Genomic DNA, 24268 nt, shown 5'->3' with positions numbered 1-24268 from the left:
TGGAGCTCGTCTGAAGGGTGCTCAGCCCACGGGAATCACCAGTGTGGTTTGCCTTCACCCAAAAGGCCTGTCTGATTTCACCAAAGCATGGCAAAAGGGACATGGGCGACCCCCATCAATGCCTGTCTTGTTTGTCATCGTCCATTGCTGCTTCCCAGAGCCAGACTCGACACCAAATTCAGCTTCACTGTCTTCCACTGTATTTTATAAAAAACCCCATCATTTTGTAGACATCAAATACTTCAAAATATACAAATACTTTAATACATACAAGTCTTCAAATTCCATTAAATATCATTAATTCCATGGTCTTTAAAATACTCTAGCACTGCATTAACTGTGAGAAGAAGATTTGTCCTAGTAATTCTGGAGCATTGATTTCATCTCTGCAAACCCTTTTGGTGGGCTCAGGCATTCTCAAGAGCAGTGAGTCTACAGAATCCAGAGCATTTGCGGTTTGATCTGGAGGAAGGAAAGATCCTGTCAGTAGATTCTGAAGCACAAGTGATTAAAACAGCCAGAGTTGGCAGCAGAGCAGGGTAGCGCACACAGACCGCACTGGCTTCCTGTTTCGATGCTCCCATGGCCAGCCCAGTGCATCCTGCCACGGAACCGCTCTGAAAGGCTTTGGGACAAGGCAGCATCCTGTGCTCGGTGCGCAGCAGGAACAAGGAACGGGGGTGCAGCTCGGCTTCTTTTTACGCTCGATTCCCCAAGAAACTGAATAAGATGGTAAGAAAATCTCTTGCTTTATGAAGTGTTAAATCTGTCTTGTCCTGTCTCCCCAGCTGGTGTCAAACTCGCCAAGAGAAGACAATCAGGCCGGGGTAGCGGATACCCACAGCTATGCTATGTTCTTCAGGAACGGTTACCTCATGCTGTCACACAGCACAACTTCTCTCTCTGAATGAAACCTGCAGAAGATTCATAGCTTTGCAGAAAAGCAGTAAAGAGCCCTCAATGTGTACTTGAAAGAAAAACAGGAACCCAGAGTTCTGGTTCTTTGGACTTCTACCCATGTGCATGGACTTCTCTGCAGGGCAGCCCATGAGAAGAGCCAGCACGTTAACACCAGTCCCACGATGAAAAGGCCCCAGTAACTGTGATAGCGATTGACATGGACTTACCGAGATGGGGGCTGATCAGTGAGATACAAAGGTATATATACACACTTATATTTTAAATATCTATAATATACAGAGTGCATATATATAATATCTTGTATGTGTATCCATAAGACATGTATTTTATATAAAAAAGCTTCACATTCAAGTATAGATACATATTAAAATATAAAGAGAGGAGGACCTTTTGAAGTTGACCTTAAAGAGAGACTCTGTCATAAGCAGAATTCTTATTAAGATCATGGAGACAGATTTCCCTTAATTCCAAACTGCGATCAGTGCAGACGGTCAGCATTCCACCCATCATTGAGAAGCACAACACCATGGAAAGTGAGGAAATGGGGAAACAAGTTCTAATGGGAAGTTAGATCTAGTGTCAAAAACATCCATATATACAGAAATCCTTTACTCAAGATACCCCGTGCGTGGAGGGAACCAACCAATTTTTTCATTTGAATTTGTAATCTTGTCCCTCAGCTGCTGGGGGTTTTGTTAGCAAATTATCACAACCAAAGGAAGAGACATTTGAATGATCAGAAGAAGTGTTGAAAATCAGCCCTAAAAGGTAGTTCACAAACCCTGGTACAAAATACGGCTCAGGCAGCCTTGTTCTGTGCCTCAGATACGAAATGTGTCACAAGTAGAGAGGATATTGGATGGAAATTCTGAACCTTGGATTGATTCGATGTCTAAACAGAACATCTCTCTCTTGGAATCCCAGTGGTCTTCATCTTGAGATTGTTGAAATCAGCATCACAAAATCAGTGAGTAAATCACCCTGATTTCTTACAAATGTAGGCAATGAAAATGCTAAGTCTATCTAACTCTGCCCATCTACGAGTCATGGGTGCTGCTTGGTGACACAGTCAATCTCCGAACAGTAAACAGGGGTTTATGCAAAGAAGGCATGGCAAAACACCGCCACAGTCAGCAGGATGATGCCATTGATATTCACCACGTTCCTCCACAGCGGCACCTCGCTTGTGTCCGTCAGCTTCTTCTTCAAGGCTTCCTCTTCCTCCTTGCTTAGCTTGGGGCCTTTCTGCTGGTCGATGCCACAGAACCAGTTGTACAATTTCTTAAGACATCCCGGTTCTTCACTTTCGCCATTAACTGGAAGGAATAACAGACCGATCACGAAATGTAAGCATGCACGAGAAGATCGCTGTGCTTGTGGCCAGTCCTGCATTTCATACCACAGATCTGGTTTATGGGCATAGTTACACGGAAACATTTCAGTACAAGGCAGGACAAGAACCAGGTCAGCATGTTTTCCAGCTCACCTGGAGAAAGAGTTATTTTCTACGTGCTGCAAGAGAGGCTTTTGCAGCCAGCACCTGCACCTTTTTCAGCCTAGAGACTTGGCCTGGTATTGAAGAAGCAAACTACGCTGCAAAGCTTAAACTACATCTTTTCAATACTTTCTACACTTTTAATTAAAAGACAAAGAAATTAGTTTGAAGATACTTATGAAAAGGAACTTGGCAGCAGAAGCAGAAACCCAGCGAAGAGAGCCAGTAGCTTTGCCCCAGTGAGTGGCTGGCAGTTTGCTTTCACAGTCCCTTGCCCCCAGTCCTCGCTTCTTCAGTCCTGGCTGCTGCCCAGTGTTCCCAAGTGAGTTCTCATTGTCTCATTCCAAGTGCTGGAGTCGCACCAGTTCTGCCAGCACACACCACCTCGGACCTAAAGCATCTACGCTGGTTTGGTCCTACAAGAGCCACCTCACTACCTAGAGAACTCTATTTTCCCCCTGAAATCCACTGATTCACACTTAGCTTGACAGATTGGTAAAAGGCAGCTCACTGGCCCTTGGAATGGGTGGGTCTGAGGTTCTGGTGGTGTGGGGAGGGAGAGGAGGTTGTGGAGAACCGCCAGCAGAAAACACAGTGACAAAGGATGAGGAAAAGGCTGAGGCACTTAACACCTTCTATTACTTCTTAACACCTTCACCTCAGTCTTCAACAGTCAGAGCAGTTGTTCTCTGGGTACTCCCAGAGGGGCAGGGACAGGGAGCAGCGTGGATCCCCCATAATCCAAGGGGAAATGGTTAGTGACCTGCTACCCCACCTGGACACACACAAGTCTGTGGGGCCAGATGGGATCCATGCAGGGGTCCTGAGGGAGCTGGTGGAAGTGCTCACCCAAATGGGTGTCGGGCTCTTCTCCCAAGTAACAAGTGATAGGACAAGAGGAAATGGCCTCATGTTGCACCAGGGGAGGTTTAGACTGGGTATGAGGAAAGATTAATTCACAGAAACGATTCTCAGGCACTGGCAGAGGCTGCCCAAGGCAGTGGTGGAGACCCCATCCCTGGAGGGATTTAAAAGCTGCGTGGATGTAGAGCTTAGGGACATTTAGTGGTGGGGTTGGCAGTGTGAGGTTAAGGGTCAAACTCAATGACCTTAAAGGGATTTTCCAACCTAAATGATCCTATGATCCTTTGATTCTATGATTATCAAGCATGTTACTGTTTCTTCAGGAATGAAGTAGGGATACTCAAATATATGGATAGAAGGTGTAGATATTCAACAGTTACCTGATTCCTCATCTTTTTCATCAGCTTTGGCCTGCTCCTCATCAGCATCAAGATCGATACGTTCTTCTTTGCTGTTCCGCAAAGACCAGCACAAGCGGTAAAGCTGCCATGAAGCAAAATGTGTTTATAAATCCACAACCTTACCCCACAGAGACAAATCAGCTTGGCCAGAACACGGTCAGGCTACAAGACGTTGGCATCCTGGAGGTCTGTAAAGTCAACACCTCAGACTATGAGGAGTCACTGACAATTTGTGACAGGTAAAGGACAACCAGGCCCTTCACTTTCTTACAAGCACTGTATGGTATGGGCAGCTGCAACGTCAGGAGTTAAGGTACTTAAAACAAGTGGTTTAATTGAGCTCCATTTCCTTAGGAGCAAGGCTGCAGTCATACTCACATGTACATCAGGAATGGGCTTGGTCATGAAGGACACCGCCAGGATGACGATGGCAGAAACCCCAAACAGAATCATTGCAAAGTAAAGGTAGTGAATCCCACAGATGATGAAGGGGCAGTTGGAAGGATTCACACAGCTGCCAGTTCCGTAGGCAAACTCTGTGATCATTCGACTGAGTCCGGCGAGCAGCCCCACTATCAGGCCCCAGAAGGCGCCCTGCAGACAAAGGGAGAGGAGTTACCAGAATGAGTCATCTCAGGTGTGGAAAGAAGCTCGAAGCCCTGAAGAGCTGCTGGAGGAAACATGGAGGCTGTTGTGTGTTAGGTTGCCTTTGGCACATGGGTTTTATCCCAGATAATGTCAGTGACCATATTTACAGCTCGGGGTATTTATGCAGCTGAAAGTGGCAATGACCAGTGGCTCAGAGAAAGAAGATGGAGAACACTTTATCCAGCTTCTTTCTCAAAGTTCACCCCTCTCCTCATGATACTCTCCCCACAGGACAGGCTTTGGCCACAGCCAACACATCCCAGGGGGTTCTCATACCTTTTTCTTTACAGGCTAAATCTCTGACAGTTCGAGCATGACAGAGGTAGCTAGCAAGTGGGTGCCGTTCCTCCCGAGACATGTGTCTGGTTTGTCTTCTAATGACCTAGTTATTAATTAGGTAAAAGTTAATCCTCGACACTTCTGGTAGGTGTTTTACTGCGAGCTGTATTTACTCCAGCTCAAAGTATGAAAGACACACAAGTAGGTCTGACGCCTGGTTACCAGGAATGGCCTGTGGTCCCACCACAGCAGTGACAGACCTCGTGTCTTCTGAGCTACTTATAAAGGCTTAAGGACAATATTTATCAGCTCACTGCTCTACGAATCAAACCCAACAATTCCCAGACTACGGCCTCATAAAGCAATGGGGAATAGGGCATGAAAACAGAGCCTGTTTGTTTAAAAGACCATTGACAAAGCATACGGTGATCAAGAGGTAAGGGAATGATGATCTGTTTGGTAAAGCAGTTTGATGACCCTAAAAGACTACTGTCAAATATGGCTCCATAAATTACCCACTTGACACACTTTTTGGCAAGGGGATAGAAAGCCTCAATTTCAGAGCTCTCCAGGAACCCCTAGATGACTGTTTATTTATCAGGTCAGCTAAGAACTTTTCAAACTCTTCTCTGAAACCTCAGGCCTTGGGGTCTGGCAGCACAGAATTCCTGGGATGTAGTAGGGTTAAAAGAAACAGGAAGAAGTTGCTAATAAAAGACATCAAAGCAAAAAAAGCCATTCTCCCAGTGCCTAAAGGAACAAGTTTCGTGCCTCTTTCCTCACTATGTACCTGCTCATTGACCCGCTTGCAGAAGATGGCGAGCAAGAAGACAGCAGCAATGGGGGGTCCCAGGAAGCTGGTGATGGACTGAATGTAGTCAAAGAGCTGCCCGCTTTGAGCTGACTGCACCACGGGGACCCAGGCAATGCTGACGCCGATTAAAAGTAACATAAATGCCCTGTAAAGACAGCCAGATATTCAATTAGCCACCTGCTTAGAAGCCTCTATCAAAAAGAAAAAAAAACAGCATTTAATCAATAATTTAAACGTCCATTTTGTATTTCTACCAGCAAAATCAGCGATAATGGCCAATTACCACTGAAAAAAGCAGAGAAATCCCTGCTGGATACTGCGTCTGTCAAACACCCATCAGCACATGCTAAACGTGCAATCAAAACAGGGAAAAACACTTCCTTCCTTTGTTTGCTGTGTCAAGAGACAAATTAATCGCAGATCAACGAGAAGGACCAGCTCATCGTGTAGACTGCTGTAGCACAGGGAACATGAAGACATTCGAAACCAGTTCCCTTTGAAAAGCAGTAGGAAGTGCTGAGAATTAGTTCAGCTACTCCATGCAGCATTAGCCAATTCAATTGGAAGCAAGGTTGGGTTTTCCAAGAAGCGCAGAGTGGGACAGCCCATCCAGCCACGGGAGGCCACCGCTGCACTGCCCGCACACTGCAAAAGCAGTTTGTCACCCAGGCACTCGGAGCATCTTTTGGATGCTGCAGCCTTTAGGGCTCCTGGAGCTCCCCAGGTCTGTCTGGCTGGGAAGAGCCGGCTGCGCTTACCTTCCAGCTAACATGAGCTCTTTCTCGGAGGATCGGGGTCGAATTTTGGTGTAAATGTCCACGGTGAACAAAGTGCTAGCACTATTAAAAATGGAAGTCAGGGAGCTCATAAGGGAGGCCAGCATGACCGACAGCATCAGACCCCGCAGACCTGAAACAGAGATGTGTGAACTGGGATGAGCGCTCAGTGCAGCCTCAGCTCGCGGCACCAGCCACGGCGCTTGTCTCATCTGACCCTTCTGAGTCAGCCAGCTAGGAGCGTGCCTGGCACGTTCACGTGCTGATGCCTGCCTGATGCTTTCCTGTGAGGAAAAGCACTGTCTGCTGAGCTTTGGAAAAGCTGTTTACAGCAGCAAGGGCATCTCCCAAGTTTTTGAACAGAGGAGCTTCAGTTGGGAATGCAGACTTGCCCCAACATTTCTAGAAATCATTTCTCTTGTGCACAGGTGGGTGCTCACCTGCTCATGGTGTATTTGTAACCCGTTGTTTGACAAAAAGAAGTTTATAATACTGTTTGAAAATCAGAGTAAGGCATTTCCCACATGGTGCGGTCAAGTCAGCACAGCAGGGAAGGCGCAGCAGTGCCAGTCCCACGTACAGCAGCGATAACGGAACGGGTGGGTACCACAGCTCCCAGGGAAGGTTATTTTTCACATTCACAGAATGGAAGCTCAATCACTGTTCCCTCACCCAGCGGAGAGCTGCCACTGCCAGTGCGTGGCCATTCCACACCTGCAGCTGCCGTCATGAGGACTCCCCCTTCAATCAAGAGCATGCAGCCCTAGCAGGAACTTCTGAACGAAGCCTGCGACCTTCCTGCCTCTGTCCCCTGCTGTTCCAGCCTGGCAGCCTCACCTTGCCTGACACACACACAGCAGGCAGCCTCTTACCGTCGGGCATAAGCTCCACCACCATTTTGGGATAAGCGATGTTCGTACAGCCGACCGCGGTGCCACAGTACTGCTGGCAGACTTCAGGCACAACACAAGCCACCACGTCTGAGGAGAGGACAATGAGACAGGGTTAGGCAAGGTCACATTAACAACAGATTGCCCCCAGATTAGTAGAGCTCCTAAACTGTATCCCTGTACTGGACCACTGACTGACACCCTCGATATCATCCTTGGTCTGCGGGCAAGGAGGAAGGCGATTCTAAACCCCTCTCCTTCCTCTTCTCTCTAAAAAAAACATTGAAAGGTGGTGTGGGTCAAAAAAACCCCCCAGCATTAATTTATCAGACCAAGACTGAATTACACAAGCAGAAAAACAAGCAGAGGAACACAGGGACTCCTCCCTCCAACCTGAACCTCCCTCCTCTGCCTGCTGGGGACTGGACGGCACTGGCATTTCCCCCCATGGCGCTCAGGACTGGCCGTGGCCCCAGACGTCGCTGTCCGTGACTGACAATGCCCTTTGACTGCCAGCAGAGGGTCCGTCCTGGACAGAACCTTCCACTGCTCCCGCCAGGGCGGGGATGTAACCAACAGACAGCTGGGCAGGGAGGAAATTCGCTCCCCTAAAATGCACAGCAATAGCATGAGTGGAAACCCGGGGTCAGGGGAAAGAGGAAGGCCTGTCGCTTGTGCAAACCTGGCCTGGACAATTTGGACGACAAGGTGACAATCTAGCAGGCATTTTGGAAAGGACAGAAACTGGGAAATCAAGCGAGACTGCCAGTGAAAGACCGGCAGCAAGCAGAAATTTGTGTTTCTGTACACATCTGCCTACCTGTATACAAAATGCGGCTGATCATTCCAGGCATCACTATGATAAACATGGGCAAGAGTTTCAGGTATCCACACATGATACAACCAGCCTTCACATGGGACATGTTCTTGCCAGAGAGACATCTTTGAACAATAACCTGTCAAGGAGACACGGCACGTATGCATCGCTCAACCAAGAAGAGCCCTGTCATGAACACACCACACCAAGGCCCAGGTACAAGGCAGTTCCTAACCCCTGTGACAGGGAAAGAGCCCATTCACCATTTCTGTCACTAGGACAAACAAAAGCTACATGAAAATCAAAGGGAAGTGGAGAACATGAAGAGGGAAAATATTCACCCAGTGTATGTTTCAGAAGTAAGGCTCTTTCTCACAACATGTTCTAAAAGCAGGCAGATTAAAAAGCCAAAAAGGAACTAAATATTTGCTTGAGCAACAGACACGGCTACATGTTGGTTTGGTTCACTTGGTTGCAAGCTGTGAACATTGCCTTTCTCAGGGTAGGCATGCAGACAGGCCACTGCAGAGCACACTCCGCAAGTCAGTGTGATCTCCTGGAGAAACTGGAGGGCAGAGGTGAGGAGTGGGGAAGAGTCTCTAGACTGAAAGAAATCATATCTAAAGAACATCCTCCAAGACAGTTCATGCAAAGATGAAAGCCACTCAAACAGGAAATGAACTGGTATTCCTGAATGGGGAATCATCCTGCCTTGTACTGAAATGTTTACATTGCAACCACTCTGTGCTTGCACACACGGTTACACGCAGAAGATGAGAAAGGATTTATACATGGCATCTGCTGGACACAGTCAAATTGAAAGAATGCTCTTTCCATTTTCTCGTGTGTGGGAGGGATTTAGAAACCAGAAACTGAAAAGTCACTGACCAGTCTTGAAATAACTGTCACTTCTGTGACCCAGCTTTGAATGATGGGGGGGAAGAGCGCCCCTAGACTGCAGGGGTTTGGTTCTGCATTTCCAAAGCATGTGGCTTCCACATTACCTGATCTGTGCACCAGTACCACAAAGCAAGGATGCTCAGACCAAAGATGAGCCCTGGCCAGGGCATATCTCCCGTGATGGGATCTCTGAAGATATGAAAGGAATCCGGCCGAGGGGTGTAACATTTTTCATCAATCGTAATATTCCCATAGGAGATATTGGATGGAATCGCTGCCATGTACTTCTGCATGAAAGCATCATACCCTCCTACTTCAACAAATGCTGAAAAATAGAAAGCAAAAGTAGCAATAAAATATTTAAAACTGGACATCTGTATCTTTCTGATACACAGGAATATGAACTGAAACCTGCTGGTTAGAACACCAGAGTTCCACACTGCAGGATCCATTTCCAGAACCACCAGGGGATTTGTGTTTGAACATTCCAGTTTAATTCAGCTGACTTACTTACCATATCCCATCAGTATGAAGGATCCCACTACCATGATAAACGTTTGCAAGGTGTCTGTGTAAATCACAGCTGCAAGGCCACCTAACAGCAAAGACAAACAGGTTAGCACCTGGCCGAATATCTCATCACCTCGCTTCCAAAGAAAGACCCCTGCAAATCACCCCCTTCCAGGTTTTCATTTCTCCCTTCCTACCCACCTCCCTTCTTCTTTCTCTGAGGGTCCCCTAACTTCTTTATTCATCCGACCGCCCTGCACACTCACCTGTGATGGTGTACAGAGCTGTAATCGCAAGCAGGATGATTATGGCCAAGTAAAGGTTCAGCCCCATGGCCAGCTGTATGAACACAGCCCCAGAGAATATGTCTGCCTGTAAGAGAAAAAATTATAGACTAAGCAATGTTTAAATTCAGGCTGGAGGCATATCAGACATCCATGATGAGGGACCGAAATAGAGAACTCCACCCCTTATAGCACTGCACACACCCCAGAGCAATCCTCAAACAGAGAACAGAGGCCATTTCAGTAGCCCTGCCAGCCTCCCCTCGGCACCACGGTGCTGCCAGGACAAGAGCTGTAACGCCTGGCAAGGGATTTCCAGGCCTTTTCCAACAGATTGTTTTAGCCAGGCACAGAGTCCCCGCACTGCTCTGTGCTCACGTACTGAGATGGGCTAATAACACACTGTTTAGGGCTCGGGTTACCCTGGCTGCCACTCAGGGACGGACTGCGACACCAGGATGTGGCCCGGTTCTCTTCATTAATGCTGCTCCAGAAATCTCTTACTCGTCTTTACTGCTTGAATACGTGTGGTGTGGCTCATCCTGCTGGTTCAGGACAAGTGGTGATTAAAGGCAAACATCTTGTATTATCTCTATTTTTCAGTTCCCATCAGAATAATTGACACCAGTTGGCTAACAGAAGAGACCTTTAGCTCTTGCATAAGAAAGGAATTGTTCAAGTTTCTGAGTAATGCTCTGGGATTTCATTGCATGAAATCAGTTCCTGATTTAGAGATAATTTGCATCAATGTTATTTATCCAGGTTCGCAATCAGAATAATCTACTCCAGAGCCCTTATGCTGCAGTTCTGTGAGTTCCACTTTCATTAGAGGTTAGCCCCTGCACCTGCCCTTGCTCCTAAGCACCCAGATCATGGGCTTATTTCCAATCCCACTCACATTCCTCCTCTCCGAGCACTGCACTGCCTGTACCAGGGCTCTGAGCAGGGATTCCTACCCTCATGCAACAGAGCAAGTCCTCGTGGTGCGCAGAGAGCAGGAGCTGCACAGCGCTGCAGAACTGCCCCTGTGGCGGGTCTGAGAAACAAGGACACACAACATTACATGTCCCCTGGGGTGAAGCCTGCACGCACAGTCACTGCAGGGCAGCGGCGAGATGGCACTTGGTGAGGAGCAGGAGGTTCCTTGGGCCGGGCCGTGGGGCAACCGGAGCCCCTGACGGCAGAGCCCTCGCACGGCCCCTGCCCGCAGCCAGGCTGAGGCAGGGCAGGGCGGATGCACTAATGAGCAGTTTCGCAGCCTGGCTAGCTGGGATGTACCGAGTGAAGAAATCCTCTGTTCCAGAGCCTCCAAAACCGAGACCGCAAGGTACGATCGCACCCTGCACTCACTTTGGGGAGTGAGGAAGAGGCACAGACCTCTGCGGCAAGAGGCCTTCCAACCCCAGTGCCCCAACAAGCAGATAACCACTGCGGAGCATGCAGAGGTCCCATCCCTACCCCTGCCCCTGGAGCAGGTTGATGTATTTGATTTCTTGTAGGTTTTAGTTTGGAACTGGACACAGGGATGCTTGGCTCAGCCCCAGCGGCTGTTGGCCCAGATCCTTTGTCCCTTCTCACTGTGGGAATAGTTTTTTACTGTCTTTTCACACCAGCGCCTGTCCCGGATCTTTTATTGTTCTTGGCTTTAGTTTAGCCTACATAGCATTAAATACTAGTGGTCCTAAAATGACTGCCAGAAAGAAATGTACAGTTAATTATTAGCATCCTGAGCAATACACCAGCTTCTTAGAAATGGGAGCGTTGCTGCTCCTCCCTCCCAATTAGATTATATCCTTCCAATGAGTCCCTGTTTCTCCATTAATACTCTTTTATGGACGCTACTTAATCTTTACCTTATCTCTGAGTAGAGTAATCTTTCCTTTACATTACAAGCTGTCTCTCCAAAGCATGCAGGAAGCCCTGGCAGAACACGTGCCAGCGGAGTGAGCTCAGCCGTGGCACTAACAGGGAGTCCGGGCAGCGGCACGTCCTCACACTCCTGCCTCACACAGCCAAGAAGAGCTCTTCCTTGTGCCTCCACTTCCCCCTCGCTCTACACCAATACATTTACTACTGAAATTATGCACAATGGCTGTAAAGAAAACGCTCCAATACATTGAGAAATTCCAGCTTATAGTTTCTGATTGCTTCAGAAGCTTTCAGGTCAGAATCCCTTGTGTCTTGTCATAATTGAGTCAATCACTCTCCATCATGTTTTTATTTTTACTGGGCCATTTTCTTTGGCCTAACAACCTGCAGCAGAAGCAGCAGTGGGTAGGAAGCCCCTGAAAGCTGCTACGGGCATTGCTCATGGAGCGCTGCATGCTGAGGAACCACCCATGTGTGAGGCACCAAAATCCTTTGGGTTCCAAGATCAACAACCAGCAGTGTGGCCTGATCTGGCATGTGGAGGATTTGCCACAAAACCAGGTGAGAAATCACTACAAAATACACAGAATATGTGGGGAAAGAGATAAATGGTAAGGACGATGGGCTGGGGTGTGCAGAGGGAATCTGGTCATCAGCTGGTGGTGGGTACTGGGCCAGGAAGGGCACACCAGGGCGTACACGACCTGACATATTACATCGTTCATTGGAAAGCACCATAATAATTATATTAAGAACATTAGGTAATATTTTAACACATCAAGGAAGCAGCAGATGAAATAACCACCCCAGCAACAGGATGCTACTCTCCTACAAGGATAAATGGCTTTATTGCTGCCAAACTCACTGGTAAGACTTCCCAGTAAGGGCAGGGCAAAAAAACCACACTGTGTATCAAACCTCAGCAAGCCTGGCAGATCCCAAGGCAGCGTTTGCAAAGGCAGCAGCCAAGGAAGTAAAATGCAAATATCCGAGCTGGCTGTGGCAGCGACTGTCAACGCCTGGGTACGTCTGGATACACAGTGGACCCTGGGAAGAGCTTGGGCTGCCTTTGCACAGTGTGCACGTCTCTACACAGCACAAAGAGGTTACCTATGGTCCAGGATGGAAGAGCCTTTCCCTTCCAGCTTCAGGAGCTAGTTCATCAGGAGACAATTTGGGCACAATGTTGTGTAGCTGGTATAGAAAAACCTACTCTGACATCCCCTGGCAGTGTCTGAAACTACAAGGACTTGGCCTGGTCTGTCTGTTCAAAATAAGATATGGCAAATAAATCCAAGCTGGGTAGATCCTGCCCTACCAACTGCAGCACCGTAAATCAACGATGCTCAAGATGTGTTTGCACTCTACAGAAATGTGAGCCACATCTGTACAGGGACAGATGCCGTCAGTCACTCTGGGCAGGTGGGGTGAACAAGAGAAATGGTTAGAGAACTTGTGCACCACATTTTTCCCTTGCGTGGCACAGAGACCCAGCTCCACAGCAACTCCACACACATCGCTGGAATACTTGGGTTGATGGGAAGCTGGGATGGGCCCTTGGCAGAGTGGGGACCAGGTAATCTGCCCCTGTAGGAATATCTTGACTATCACTTTGCTCCCAAATAAGACAGGACCACAAGAGCAGGAGAGGGTGCTTCAGCCTTATGATCACACTGGAAGCTTCAACGGAGAACCTGTCTTACCTGAAAGCAAGACACTCCAACTAAAACAGGGTGAAATCCCATGACCAGATCCACAGGCACGATGGAGGCTGGAAGTGACACCTGGATGGGCTCATTACAAACGTGTGTTGCAGAATAGGACTGGGAGTCACCTAACTGGAAGAGTTTCTCAGCTGCTAGAGCTGCCAGAACTCTGTGTCATACCTGGGACTTCTGATTGTGGTAGTTAGGCACAACAACAGCAAATTAACCAGTCCTTTTGAAAGACATGGGAATCCAACTCTGAGGCCAGCTCCGCAGTACCAACCTGTTTAATTTATAACCTCTCTAAGGACCAGTTATCGTGAAGATGTGAGAATGAGAGCAAAAGGCCAATCTTTTAGCTTAAATTGCACTATTATCACTCAGCTCCCATTTAGAGGGCAAAGAGTAATCTGCCATGGCAACTCCTGCAAAACAACAGGCTGAGGTTTGCCTGAACTGTGGACTTCTTCAGAGGCTCAGTAGTTTCAAGAGCTACGGAAAACATCAGCTCACTTCACTACTTCGCAGAAACACAACCACTTACTCAATAAAAATTAACTTCACAGCACCCTCAACTTTACACCAACTACTTGCCCATTAAAAGAACCTCTCCTCTTCCCTCCCTTCACCTCAGCTGTTACAAATTCCCTCCCTCAAATTCCCCCACTCTCTTATTTTCTGATTCTTACTTTCATCTTCTGCTCCCTAGCCCTCTTGCTCCTTTCCCTCAACAATCTTACTGATGGCGTGTTCACCAGAGGATGCTAAAACAGAAAAATATGAAGTTTGGGGACAAAAATTCCCGCCGTGTGTTTCACAGATCCCTAGGATAACAAACTGTAATACAACACAAGCTTCCCTCCACTCTGACTTTCTCTAGAGAAGAGCATAAGCAGAAGTAAAGCTTAAAACCTAAAAAAGAGAAAGAGAAAGGCCAACAAGCCCCAAGAGGTGTTGCCAGGTAGGAAAAAAAAGACTGCAGAACGGATCTGGATGCACAATCACACCAGGTGGAATAAAGAAAATATAAAATCATATTTTTACCGTTCTTAATTCAACCACAGGCTCCAAGTCAGAAACGACTGACAAATTGCGTGAACAACAGTGTAAATGGGAGTTCCTTCTCCTTGGGTCAATGTGGGATGGAAGGAACACTGTAGAACTTGTACTTACCGAGATCTTGGTGAAAATGTACAGTATCAGAGACAGGATGGACAGGTAGATCTGAATCCGCTTCCCACCAAAACGCTTTCTCAGATATTCTGGCATTGTCACCACCTGCAAGGAGGGCGGTAAGGTTTCAGATCATGGGGAATAGATATAAAGCAAATCAGAGGAAGGTTTCTGCCACTCAGATACTGCGAGAGTGCAGCGCTAAGGGAGGGGAGCTGCAAACACAGCCACAAGGATGGGCAGCTCTGAGAATCAAAGGAGAACAGGCGAGAGTACCAAGCACTTTTCAGCTCAAGTCTCAGAACAGAGAACCCTCACACTGCAAATACACACAGACAAAACAGTTCTAGCTTAGGTCTCATGCCTTGCAATGGCTTTGCAATACTCAAGACCTGACCCACAACCACGAGCAGCAAAGTGAAGCATCACGTACCGTTTTGACTTACCCCAGCTTTGACGTAGATGGGTACAAACAGCCATCCCAGAACTACCACAAGTACCAGCGCCTGCAGCCAAGACAAGAGCAGCTGAATTAGCCTCCTTCTTCCAGACAGCACTCCCAAAAGGCATTTCTGAGACACAGAGCTGGACTCTGCATTCATGCTGTCCACAGGGTTCAGGAGGCTTTTTTACTTGTATCTTTTAAGTTCTGTCCTTAGTTCAAAACCATGAGATGGACAAGAAATACCAAGGCAGCTTCTGCTGTCAAACTGATACACATTAGAAGTAAATTCAGGCAAATCATAGTGATACACAAGGATAATAACAGTTAAACTTGGTATTCATTCAAGAGGAGAACCAGATTGTACCGTCAAGCTTGTACACTACTTCCACCACATCTATTAACCTGTCCACCAGTCCCATTAGGTCCAAAGTAACGAACCATGTAGGGTATCTGCTCACACACACAGAGGCATCACTGCTCCTGCCTCACCAGCAGCTGTTGTACACCGTGTACTGACAGCAGCGCACAGGACTCTGCTGGGAGATGAAGTGCTGGAGGTGGATGTGTTCAGGAAGGGTCTTAGAGATTTGAAACCAGGAGATTTCAAGCAATGCTTGGTCTATTTTCTTTTGCTTCACTTCGGGACAAAGAGAAAGGGAATAAAGTGTGTGACAGGACTTGTGCAGTCAAACAGAGAAAGATGACAGATTAAATGGGCCCCATAGAGTTCATCTGAGCTTTCATCCTTCTCCCTAAATATTTATGTCATATTAGTACTTGACTATTGGCAGCAATCCCGTGCTTGCTAAGGCGCAAAGCCAGGTCCCTCAGGGTGTTGTGCTTCCTTCATTGTGCAGAATTAATACAAGGAGAGTATCCACCTATGTACGCCCATTAAGTCCTTTGTGTCACGGTATAATCCCTTCCTTGAAGGTGAATTAAGCAGAACAAGGTCATTGTTATCCACACTCACAGAGCCCGAGAATACAAGGAAATGGACTGAATTAGCTCGGGTGAATCTGTGCTGCTGCAGTTACCACCACCCCTGGTAACCCATGGAGTTCATTTAAAGTCAGCCTGGATAACTCTACTCCGTGCTGCAGCCGTAAGCAAAACACACACATAATTAAAGGAAGGAGAGAGTAAAGAGAAAAATGTTTTTGGAATGCAAGTGGTTTTGAAGGATGCCCAAAATTTCTTATAGCCTGTGAAGAAATCAAAGCCTCTTCAACATAACAAAACGCCTCCTGCATAACAAAACGCTGTAAAGGATACTACGGATTGCAAAGCTGATAAAACCTTCCCCGCAGCCTGCAGGTCTGAAAGTGTGCTTCATAAATACTTTTAAAGTAGTCAAAAGATATATAGAGAGAAAAGAATTAATCAGTTTACTGGGCTCAAATGCTCCCTAGAAAGCTTCTTTCCACAGAAAAGTGTTGTCTTCTCCCAGTGGCTTAGACAAGGACCAAGGAGGATGAGCAAAATTGTAGATTACGATGGCACTTGCTGGTCTGTACAGAAAACAACTGTTGCCAAGCCAAGTTCAACAGTCCTAGTTATCAGGCAATGTTATTTTGATTAACCTCTGGGGATGATCCTGATGTCACAAATATGTTCACCAAAATGCTTGCCACTTACATTCCACTCGTATCCTCCGATGGCAATTCCTCCAGCTGCTGCTGTGCCTGCTATTCCCACGAAATGTCCGCTGCCGATGTTACTGGCAAACAGAGAAGCACCAATCTGGAAACGGAGAGATCAATATTTGGCTCTTAGTTAACTTGAAAAAGTCTTATTCACTTGGCATACAGAATTCATGCCTGTCTACATGAGATGGTGACAATGGGAATGACCAACAACCAGCTTTGTTGACAACTTTCAAGACTCCCTTTTACATTCCTCCCCAGCCCTGAGACTCCAACCATCATATCTACAACCAGAAGAATGAAGGATGTTGCATAGAAGATCTTCTTTCATTTGAGTCCAACAGTTTATTACACCAATAGAGATTTAAAAATGTTTGCAAAACTTGACTAACGGCTATCGGGATGACACTGGAACAATGAGGGAAGAAGTCTGTGATCTGCCTTGCTCAAGGAGGGAACAATAAGCGCATAGGCACTCCCCATTTCATACCCCGCAGCCTGGGGAGCTCGCCGTTTCACTCCAGAGAGCTGCACAGGCTTTGAGCTTGGGTCGCATTTGTTAAAAGACTCAATAACTAAACAGAACCCAGGAATATCTGCTGAGAAAGTGCTTCTGGGAGATACAAACAGGAGCAAATCAAGGAGTTATACTGAAGAAGTGCTGGATCTCTAGGACCCCCAAACATTGCACTGATCACCCAAGCAGAACAAAGGGCAGAACACAGGAACTGAAGAGAAGGGAGAAATGAAAGCCTATACTTTCTAGTGGGGAAAAGAACCCCTGCTGGCCAGCTTCTGCTGCTCCCAGTTGAGGTGGAGCTCTCATGATGAGATCCCAAGGTGCTTAACAATGGTGTTTCAGACACCTGAAGGCAGAACCTGCACCCAGCATGTTCTGATGCGGTTCTCAGGCACAGGCGGTTGGAGCATGTTTGGAGTCACCTCACAAAAGAAGAAATATTCCTTGACTGCAACTCAGTGGGAAATTTTTAGGGTCCTAAAATGTATATGAAGGAAATCATTCTGAATTCCCAAGCTGCAGTCACTGCAGTGGGTTCTCAGAGCAGCAGTAAAAATTGAGTCAATCTTTCTGAGAGCACAGAGACGAGATTTGGGAGGATAAAAGGGATTTCGTTATAGAAATCCACCTCTGGAGATCAGATTTACTCTATAGAGCTATGCTATAGCCAGAAATAGCCCTGCTTTTCGGTTCACAACCCTGACCTCTAATCACAAAACAGATTTTATATGCAACATACAAATACAATTCATCCAAGGATTCTGATCTTTCTTTTCTGAGCTTTACTTTTTCCTCCTTTCTCCAGTTTGATCTCCTTATTTCTTCCAGCCTCTTTTGCAGATGAACTATCCCTTTGCTGTGATGGATAGTTTGTCTCTAAGTTCACTCACATGTCTAGAAGTTGGTTGTGCCCTACAGAAACGGAACCAGTTTGTCCTATGACATACATGTTGACAGGAATGACAAGTGTTGCAATAAGTTACCAAATAAGCCAGGGAGATCACTAGTAATGAAGAAAACCTTTTCTTCTGACCTCTTTGTACCAGCACAGTGTTTTCCCAGCAATGATCATGAAGGAGCAAACACCGCTTATACCCAGCACCCTTGTCCAGTGCTTTCCCTGGAGATGAATAATTAAACTTAAATCTAGGTTACTAGAAATGCAGTCACCAGAAAAGATTAACCACATTAATCTCTAATTTTATTTAATGTGCTCCCTCTCCTGTTTCAAAAGCTTTCAATGCACTGTGCACAGAGCCAAGTGACAAAGGCAGCTGATGAGGAACTTTGGGAGAGGATGGCTGGGACAGGCTCGGGCTGAGTGCCTGACTTGCCAGGAACGCTGCAGGGTCACTGTGAGGCTGTTCCCAACTCTACCTGGGCTGCAACTGCATCGTGAGAAAAACACCAAACCAGCACACAGACAAAACAATACAAGTGCATTCGTCTCCTAAATGTTCTTCCCTGAATTAGGGAGCAACCAGAGCAGCAGCACTGCAAGATCAACACATGATGATAATGGATGCGATATAGAAAAGGTTTCCTATAGTTATGTATACATGGAAAGGTAGAAGGAGGGGAAGCAGAAATTTCCTCTCTGCTGTGACAATGCTTCAAGGACAAGGCGAAAAGGCAGGTGGGCTCTGGCCCGACTGTCCTGCTGATGAACTCACTGCTGCAGTATTTTTGTACTGAAAAGGCTGATTTCCAGAATGCTTCATTTGCCGTTGGTAGATGTGGTAAATGTAGACCCATGCACGACTTGAAGAGTGCTGGGCTGAAACTGGACAATGGCCAAGGGAGAGAAGTGTTACCTGTTCCTAGCAAACATGTTAGGGAATTGATTTTAGGTCAGATCCAGGAGGAAAAGTAAAGAAGAAAGTTGATTGAAAGGAACAAAAGCTGTTAAGAGGGAAAGAGAGGACAAAACATTGAACTAACCTGAGTCCAACGTGGAACATTAACTCTTTTAAAATCTTTTAAGATGTCAGGTTTTAACAAGAGTGCTCTGTTCAGGAAAAGTAACACCACGTTGCAGGCAGATGATGATCATTAGGGTTTTGCCATGTTATTCATTAACCGTTTCACCTTGCTCCTTTCATTAACTTGAGGATGCACTGGCACCCTGGTGCTCACTGTTCCAAACCCCATACAGCGCACTCTGCAAATCAGTGACCACTGCAGCCACCGTGGGCAGACGGGCTTCACAGGCTGCGGGCTTCTCCCTCCCAGAACCTGCAAACACATTATCCTGTGCCCCGGTGTCTGCTTTCCTGTTTGAAAGTGTTAGCTCAGCACCAAACTCTTTTCCCCAGTCCCAAGCACACCCTGCCTGTGGCCTTTAGCCCCCTTACAGGGAACAGCAGAGCCTCCCTCACGTCAGTGTGACGTGAACCTTCCTGGACATTGCTTCTCCCAAGGGTCACCTGCAGAAGCTGCTTCTCAGACCCCTCTTCCCTGGACAAGTTTCTCATGCCCTTGTTTGAGAACTACTCCTTGACACTGTCCATGCTTTTCTTCAACTCACAACTTTTCCCTGCAACAGTTGCCTTTTCCTGATGGAAGAACAGCATTTTTCCTACCAGAGCTTTTTGGGATCATCCCACAGATACTTTGGAAAACTCAACCCCCTGCTCACAATGAAACATCACTGTCACCTCTTCGAGGCTCTGAGATGTAAAGAAAGAAGTGTAGCTTTTTATTCTGCTTTCCAAATTACTCTGTAAATTACTCTGTAAATGCCTGTTGCATAATTGCCAAATGAAAGCACATTTATACAGGTCCCAGTCCACTAAAGCGAGAGAGAAGGATATACAACACCTATCAAATGTGTCTCTGCCTTCCCACAAGCCCAAAAGCTGTTGCAACAGCACAGGCACAAGTAGGCTGGACTGATACCTTTCTACTTTTGTCTTCTGAGAGAGAAACAGCATCTCCTGGCTGGCTGGAAAATTCTGATGGTTTCACTGCACTTTTCCTACCCTATCAGAGCTTTGCTTTGATTATTTTATTATTGTTTTTACTCTGAGAACTACTGATTCACACTGGTTTTTACATGGAATTTGACCAAATAAATTATTTTCTTATTCCACTTAATCAAAGAAAAGGAAATACAAGTCTCATTCGTATCAGATTTGTCTCTCCTGGCCCCTCTCAGCCATGGCAGATTCAGCAAGTGGGGAGAACTCTGAGAATATGTGAACTCAGCTGAACGCAGAGATGAGAGAGATTGTGCCAGTGGTCAGGCCTGATGGTCATGAGAATAAACCATGCTGAACTGAAGCAAAAACCTGTTTTTTTCCCTTAATTCTTGCCTGTCTCACGAAGGTCAGCACACGAGCAACAACAAATGAGCTGAGTTACATTTCTGTCTGGCATGCAGCATGTCCCTAACTCGGCACACACCCCATTCACCCCCCAGTGACCCTTTCTAAGCAGTGTTGGGCTGCAGAAGCCCAGCAGATACTCTTGTCCCAGTAGCATTTCTACCTCAGGAACGGAGGTATGGAAGGTAACTCATAATTTTGTGCAGACAGCTCTGTCTGCCTAAATACAGAACGTGAAGAACAAGACTCAAAAGCAGGAAAGCTTCAAAACTGAAGCTGTTCTCTTCAGTTGTGCATGGAACGCTGTTAATCCTGTGCAAGCGGCTGCTACCAAAGCCGATTGCTCACCAGGAAGAGAGGCTGCGTTTCTGACAATGGCACAAAGAATGTGGCTGAATCCAACTCTCTCATCTGACAAAAGAGGCACAATAGCAGTGATTTCAGTGAACTGACACGCAAGTGACCTGTTCCCCACAAAGACCAACTGTGGGCTTGGTTCTGCAAAGTACTAAGCAATCTGTATGGATTCAGCTGGAGCCAACAATCGGAGCCAAAGCTGGACAGGCTTGACCCAGAATAAGTGTCAGGAGTGCTGGGGATTTCCATTTGAGCACATATGCAACACAAGGAATACAGAAAAAGCAGGTTGTCTAAGTTTGCTCCTTCTCCAGGAAGCCACACCAAGCAGACTGTGCAGTCCGGGAGAAACAGGTCATTGTTTCTGTTGTCATTTCTACCCGATGGATGGCCCTGAACATGTTCTGGGTCTGACTCCTTTTCTCCATCTTGGAAGAGAATACAGATCCACAGAAGACAAACAATAGGGCAAATACCATTTTTAAATAAATCTAAACTAAATTTCTTTTACCAATAAATTATCCTAACATCACCAGGGTTTCCTCCTTGTGCAGATCAGAGCTTGTTACCGAAAGTGGAAACAACAGAGTAATACAAGGAAAAATGTCAGTACATTCATTTTTCTCTGTGAGAACCTCAAAAAGAACCAGCTTATTTGAGTGCAGTGAAAGTCATAAATTCAAACTACTTAAAAGTTCTAAAGCGAGCTGCAAGACAAAGCACTGGATTTCTCTATAACGGCATTACCGATGTATCTAGATTCCAACAAGCTGGTCACATAATCAAGGCAGCTCATTGCTCAGCACTGACAACTTCCCCAACTCCTTCAGGTGGCTTTTGTTGTGCAGTTTGCGCTGTGTCACCATGGCTAGAGGAAGAGTTTGAAGTGCATCTATGCAACGTTGCCAGTATTGTGGAGATAATATTTAGGGACTAGACACAGTCACACAGAAGCAGATGCGCGTACACAGACGCATGTTCTATACACACGCCCTGTACAGCACTCACCGGCCACCACACCATGCTTCGGCCAGCCAGGAAGAAGCCACCTACTGTCCCTCGGTTGGTCGAGTACATAGCCTGGGAAAAAAAAAAGCAAGCAAGTCTGAATCATGTTTTAAGTATAACAGACATAAGAACAGACAGCTAGGATGGAGGGGTAAAATGTATGGGGAGGGTAGAGTGGAAGAAACAAAGAGAGTGTCTAAAAAGAACACACTTTTGATGAGGAAAGTAATACAACTGAGCAATGATTCTTGTATCTAGGTCTCCATTAACCATCCAAGATTCCTGGCATCACCTTTTGTTACAGAGCAAAACATTAAATTAGAATTAAATTTAACCAAAAATCTGATCCCTCCAGTAAAAGCTCATTTGAATGCTCCAAGTGCCTTTAATGTCAGGCATCAAAAAAGACAATAAGCTGCAAGTTCACTAACAGAGCGTGCAGCTTTCTTACCAAACACTACCCAGCTCCAGCAGGTATCTACACAAATCTGTTTTCCTGCTGCGAAACCAGCATTGTACCCACTTCTCTATGGAGTTCAAAAAAAGCAGCCAGCTAGAATCTCCTCTTCACAAACTCATTTTGTATTTGTCAAGGGATGATGGGCCTTAGAGGGAAGTTGCCACTAATTTTTGTTAATGATCCTGATCCAAATATCAGATTCCCATTGTCTACTCCAATAGACTTTGAACAGGCAAATAAGGAAAGAAGACACGGGAAAACCAGCCAGATCTTTTCTTCCCATGCAGAAGGAAGGAAGCAAATAAAATTGATTTACATGTCACTACACACAGCAGCTAAGTGTTTGTCCAATAAAGGGGACATTGTTGCTGCAAATAAACAGTTCCAGGAATCAGTTGGCACACACCTGCCTGACGAGCCTCAGATCAGCCTGGCTTTGTCACAGACCTGCTGAACAACACTTGACCGCAGCAGCAGCCAGAGCTCCGCGGCAAGGACCCAGCTCCTCCCGCAGGGCAGCCAGAGGGTCAGGTGTGCTGGGGACTGTGCATTTTTTTTCTGCATTTTTGGCATCTGGTACCATGACAAAGAGGTAAAGAGAAGCCTACATCTACTTAGTGACCACCCCACAGTTATGGTCCGCTCCAGAATGCTGCCAGACCACTAGAAAGGGGTTTGTTCCACATCTGACTCCTAACTGCGCTGTGCGGCTGGCCCTGGGATGCTCCTGGAAGTGCAGGAGTGCTGAGGGCAATGCCTGCTCCCCCTGGCTAACGGGCTGGGTTCAGGTGACCAGAGAGCTTGCCCCGAGGAAACCCAAACTGAGTGACATTCCAGAGTTTACAGCTCTGCAGCTCACAGCATTGGCCTCTTATCTTCACATGCTCCAGCACTGCCATTGCGCTGAGGGCCAGTATCTGCCTTTCTCCATTAGCTGGGAAAGCACTGGGCTTTGTTTTCCGATTAGGACCGTGTTTTCCCTTGCAGTCCTCGGCACATTCAGTGTTGCCACTTCACTTAGACCAGCAACAGCAAGTCACTGCCATCGCGTGCCACCCCTGCAACTGGTCCTTGTCCATCGTTTGCCCTGCACTGCTTGCTGTAGCCACAGTCCTGCTGGCAGAACAAGCCATGATAACGCTGCTTTCAAATGGCAGCGGCAGCTTTGACCCACCTCCCTCTACTGAGAGTGACCCACAACCCTGGTCTGTCACACAGCAGCAGTTGTACTGTGGCACCTCCACACTCTCTCCCTACACATTGGCTTCACCTCTGTTCCTGTCCCCACAACTCCCTCTTCTTCCTGCTTCCCTTGGCATCACCTCCCACTGTCCACTCTCCCTGCGGCCCCCTGCTCCGCGGAGCCAAACCTGCAGCTCCCGCCATCCTGCTCCCCAGGCAGCCCCTTCCTCACCGATCAGATCTCTCGGCTCCTTCCCCACACACCTCAGGACTCCACTTCCCCACTACTCCCATTCACACCTAAACGGTGCCACTCTGGGTCACCAGCCCCTCTCTAGTAAATGCTCACATTTTCCACACCACACACTATGAACCCTCTCAGTTACACACCAAAATCTTTATACAATTCTACATTTTCATTTACTGAGCCATTTTCCCAGCACTCTATAAAACATCTCCTCATTAAGTAAAAATAAAATAAAATAAAATAAAATAAAATAAAATAAAATAAAATAAAATAAAATAAAATAAAATAAAATAAAATAAAATAAAATAAAATAAAATAAAATAAAATAAAATAAAATAAAATAAAATAAAATAAAATCCCAACCTACCCATAGTCCCACTGCTAGGACCAACAAAAAATAGATGACAATAACAGAGATGTCCGCAGCATTGTTGATCCTGATGTTGGATTCCATCCTGGCTGCTTCTCTGGCTTTCCTCTTTCTCTCCTTATATGCTCCTTGCAGAGCTCAGGTTAATGATAAACTGTTCTCATCCCTTGCCTCTTATATAATATATAACTTCAGATTCACTTGTCTCCCACGACACAAGCTGAAGCTGCTGCTTTGCCTCGGACAGCAATGCCTTCCCAAATATTGCTCCTCTGCTACAGGTGCCAGCGATTTCAGAGCTCAGCCCCCTGCTAAAGGTGCTCGGGGTTTTAACATCCACGAGCAGATGTCGGAGAAGGA

General features: G+C 46.6%; 1 protein-coding gene across 1 annotated transcript; it reads right to left on the bottom strand.

The window, feature by feature from the left end:
* Positions 1–214: 214 nt before the first annotated feature.
* SLC5A1 (solute carrier family 5 member 1) lies at positions 215–24018 on the bottom strand. The gene is made up of 15 exons (XM_069871436.1): positions 23906–24018; positions 21650–21721; positions 16431–16535; positions 14794–14853; positions 14348–14452; positions 9582–9687; positions 9320–9400; positions 8910–9130; positions 7909–8044; positions 7071–7178; positions 6181–6331; positions 5399–5567; positions 4060–4275; positions 3661–3763; positions 215–2237 (listed from the first exon to the last, which is right to left on the bottom strand). Exons 1-15 carry the CDS (start codon positions 23990–23992, stop codon positions 2017–2019), a joined length of 1941 nt encoding a protein of 646 aa, XP_069727537.1. The 5' UTR covers positions 23993–24018; the 3' UTR covers positions 215–2016.
* Positions 24019–24268: the final 250 nt, after the last annotated feature.

The sequence above is a fragment of the Phaenicophaeus curvirostris genome, chromosome 17 (genome assembly GCF_032191515.1).
Source record: "Phaenicophaeus curvirostris isolate KB17595 chromosome 17, BPBGC_Pcur_1.0, whole genome shotgun sequence".
NCBI lineage: Eukaryota > Metazoa > Chordata > Aves > Cuculiformes > Cuculidae > Phaenicophaeus > Phaenicophaeus curvirostris.
This window is presented reverse-complemented; position numbering and strand designations above follow the sequence as displayed.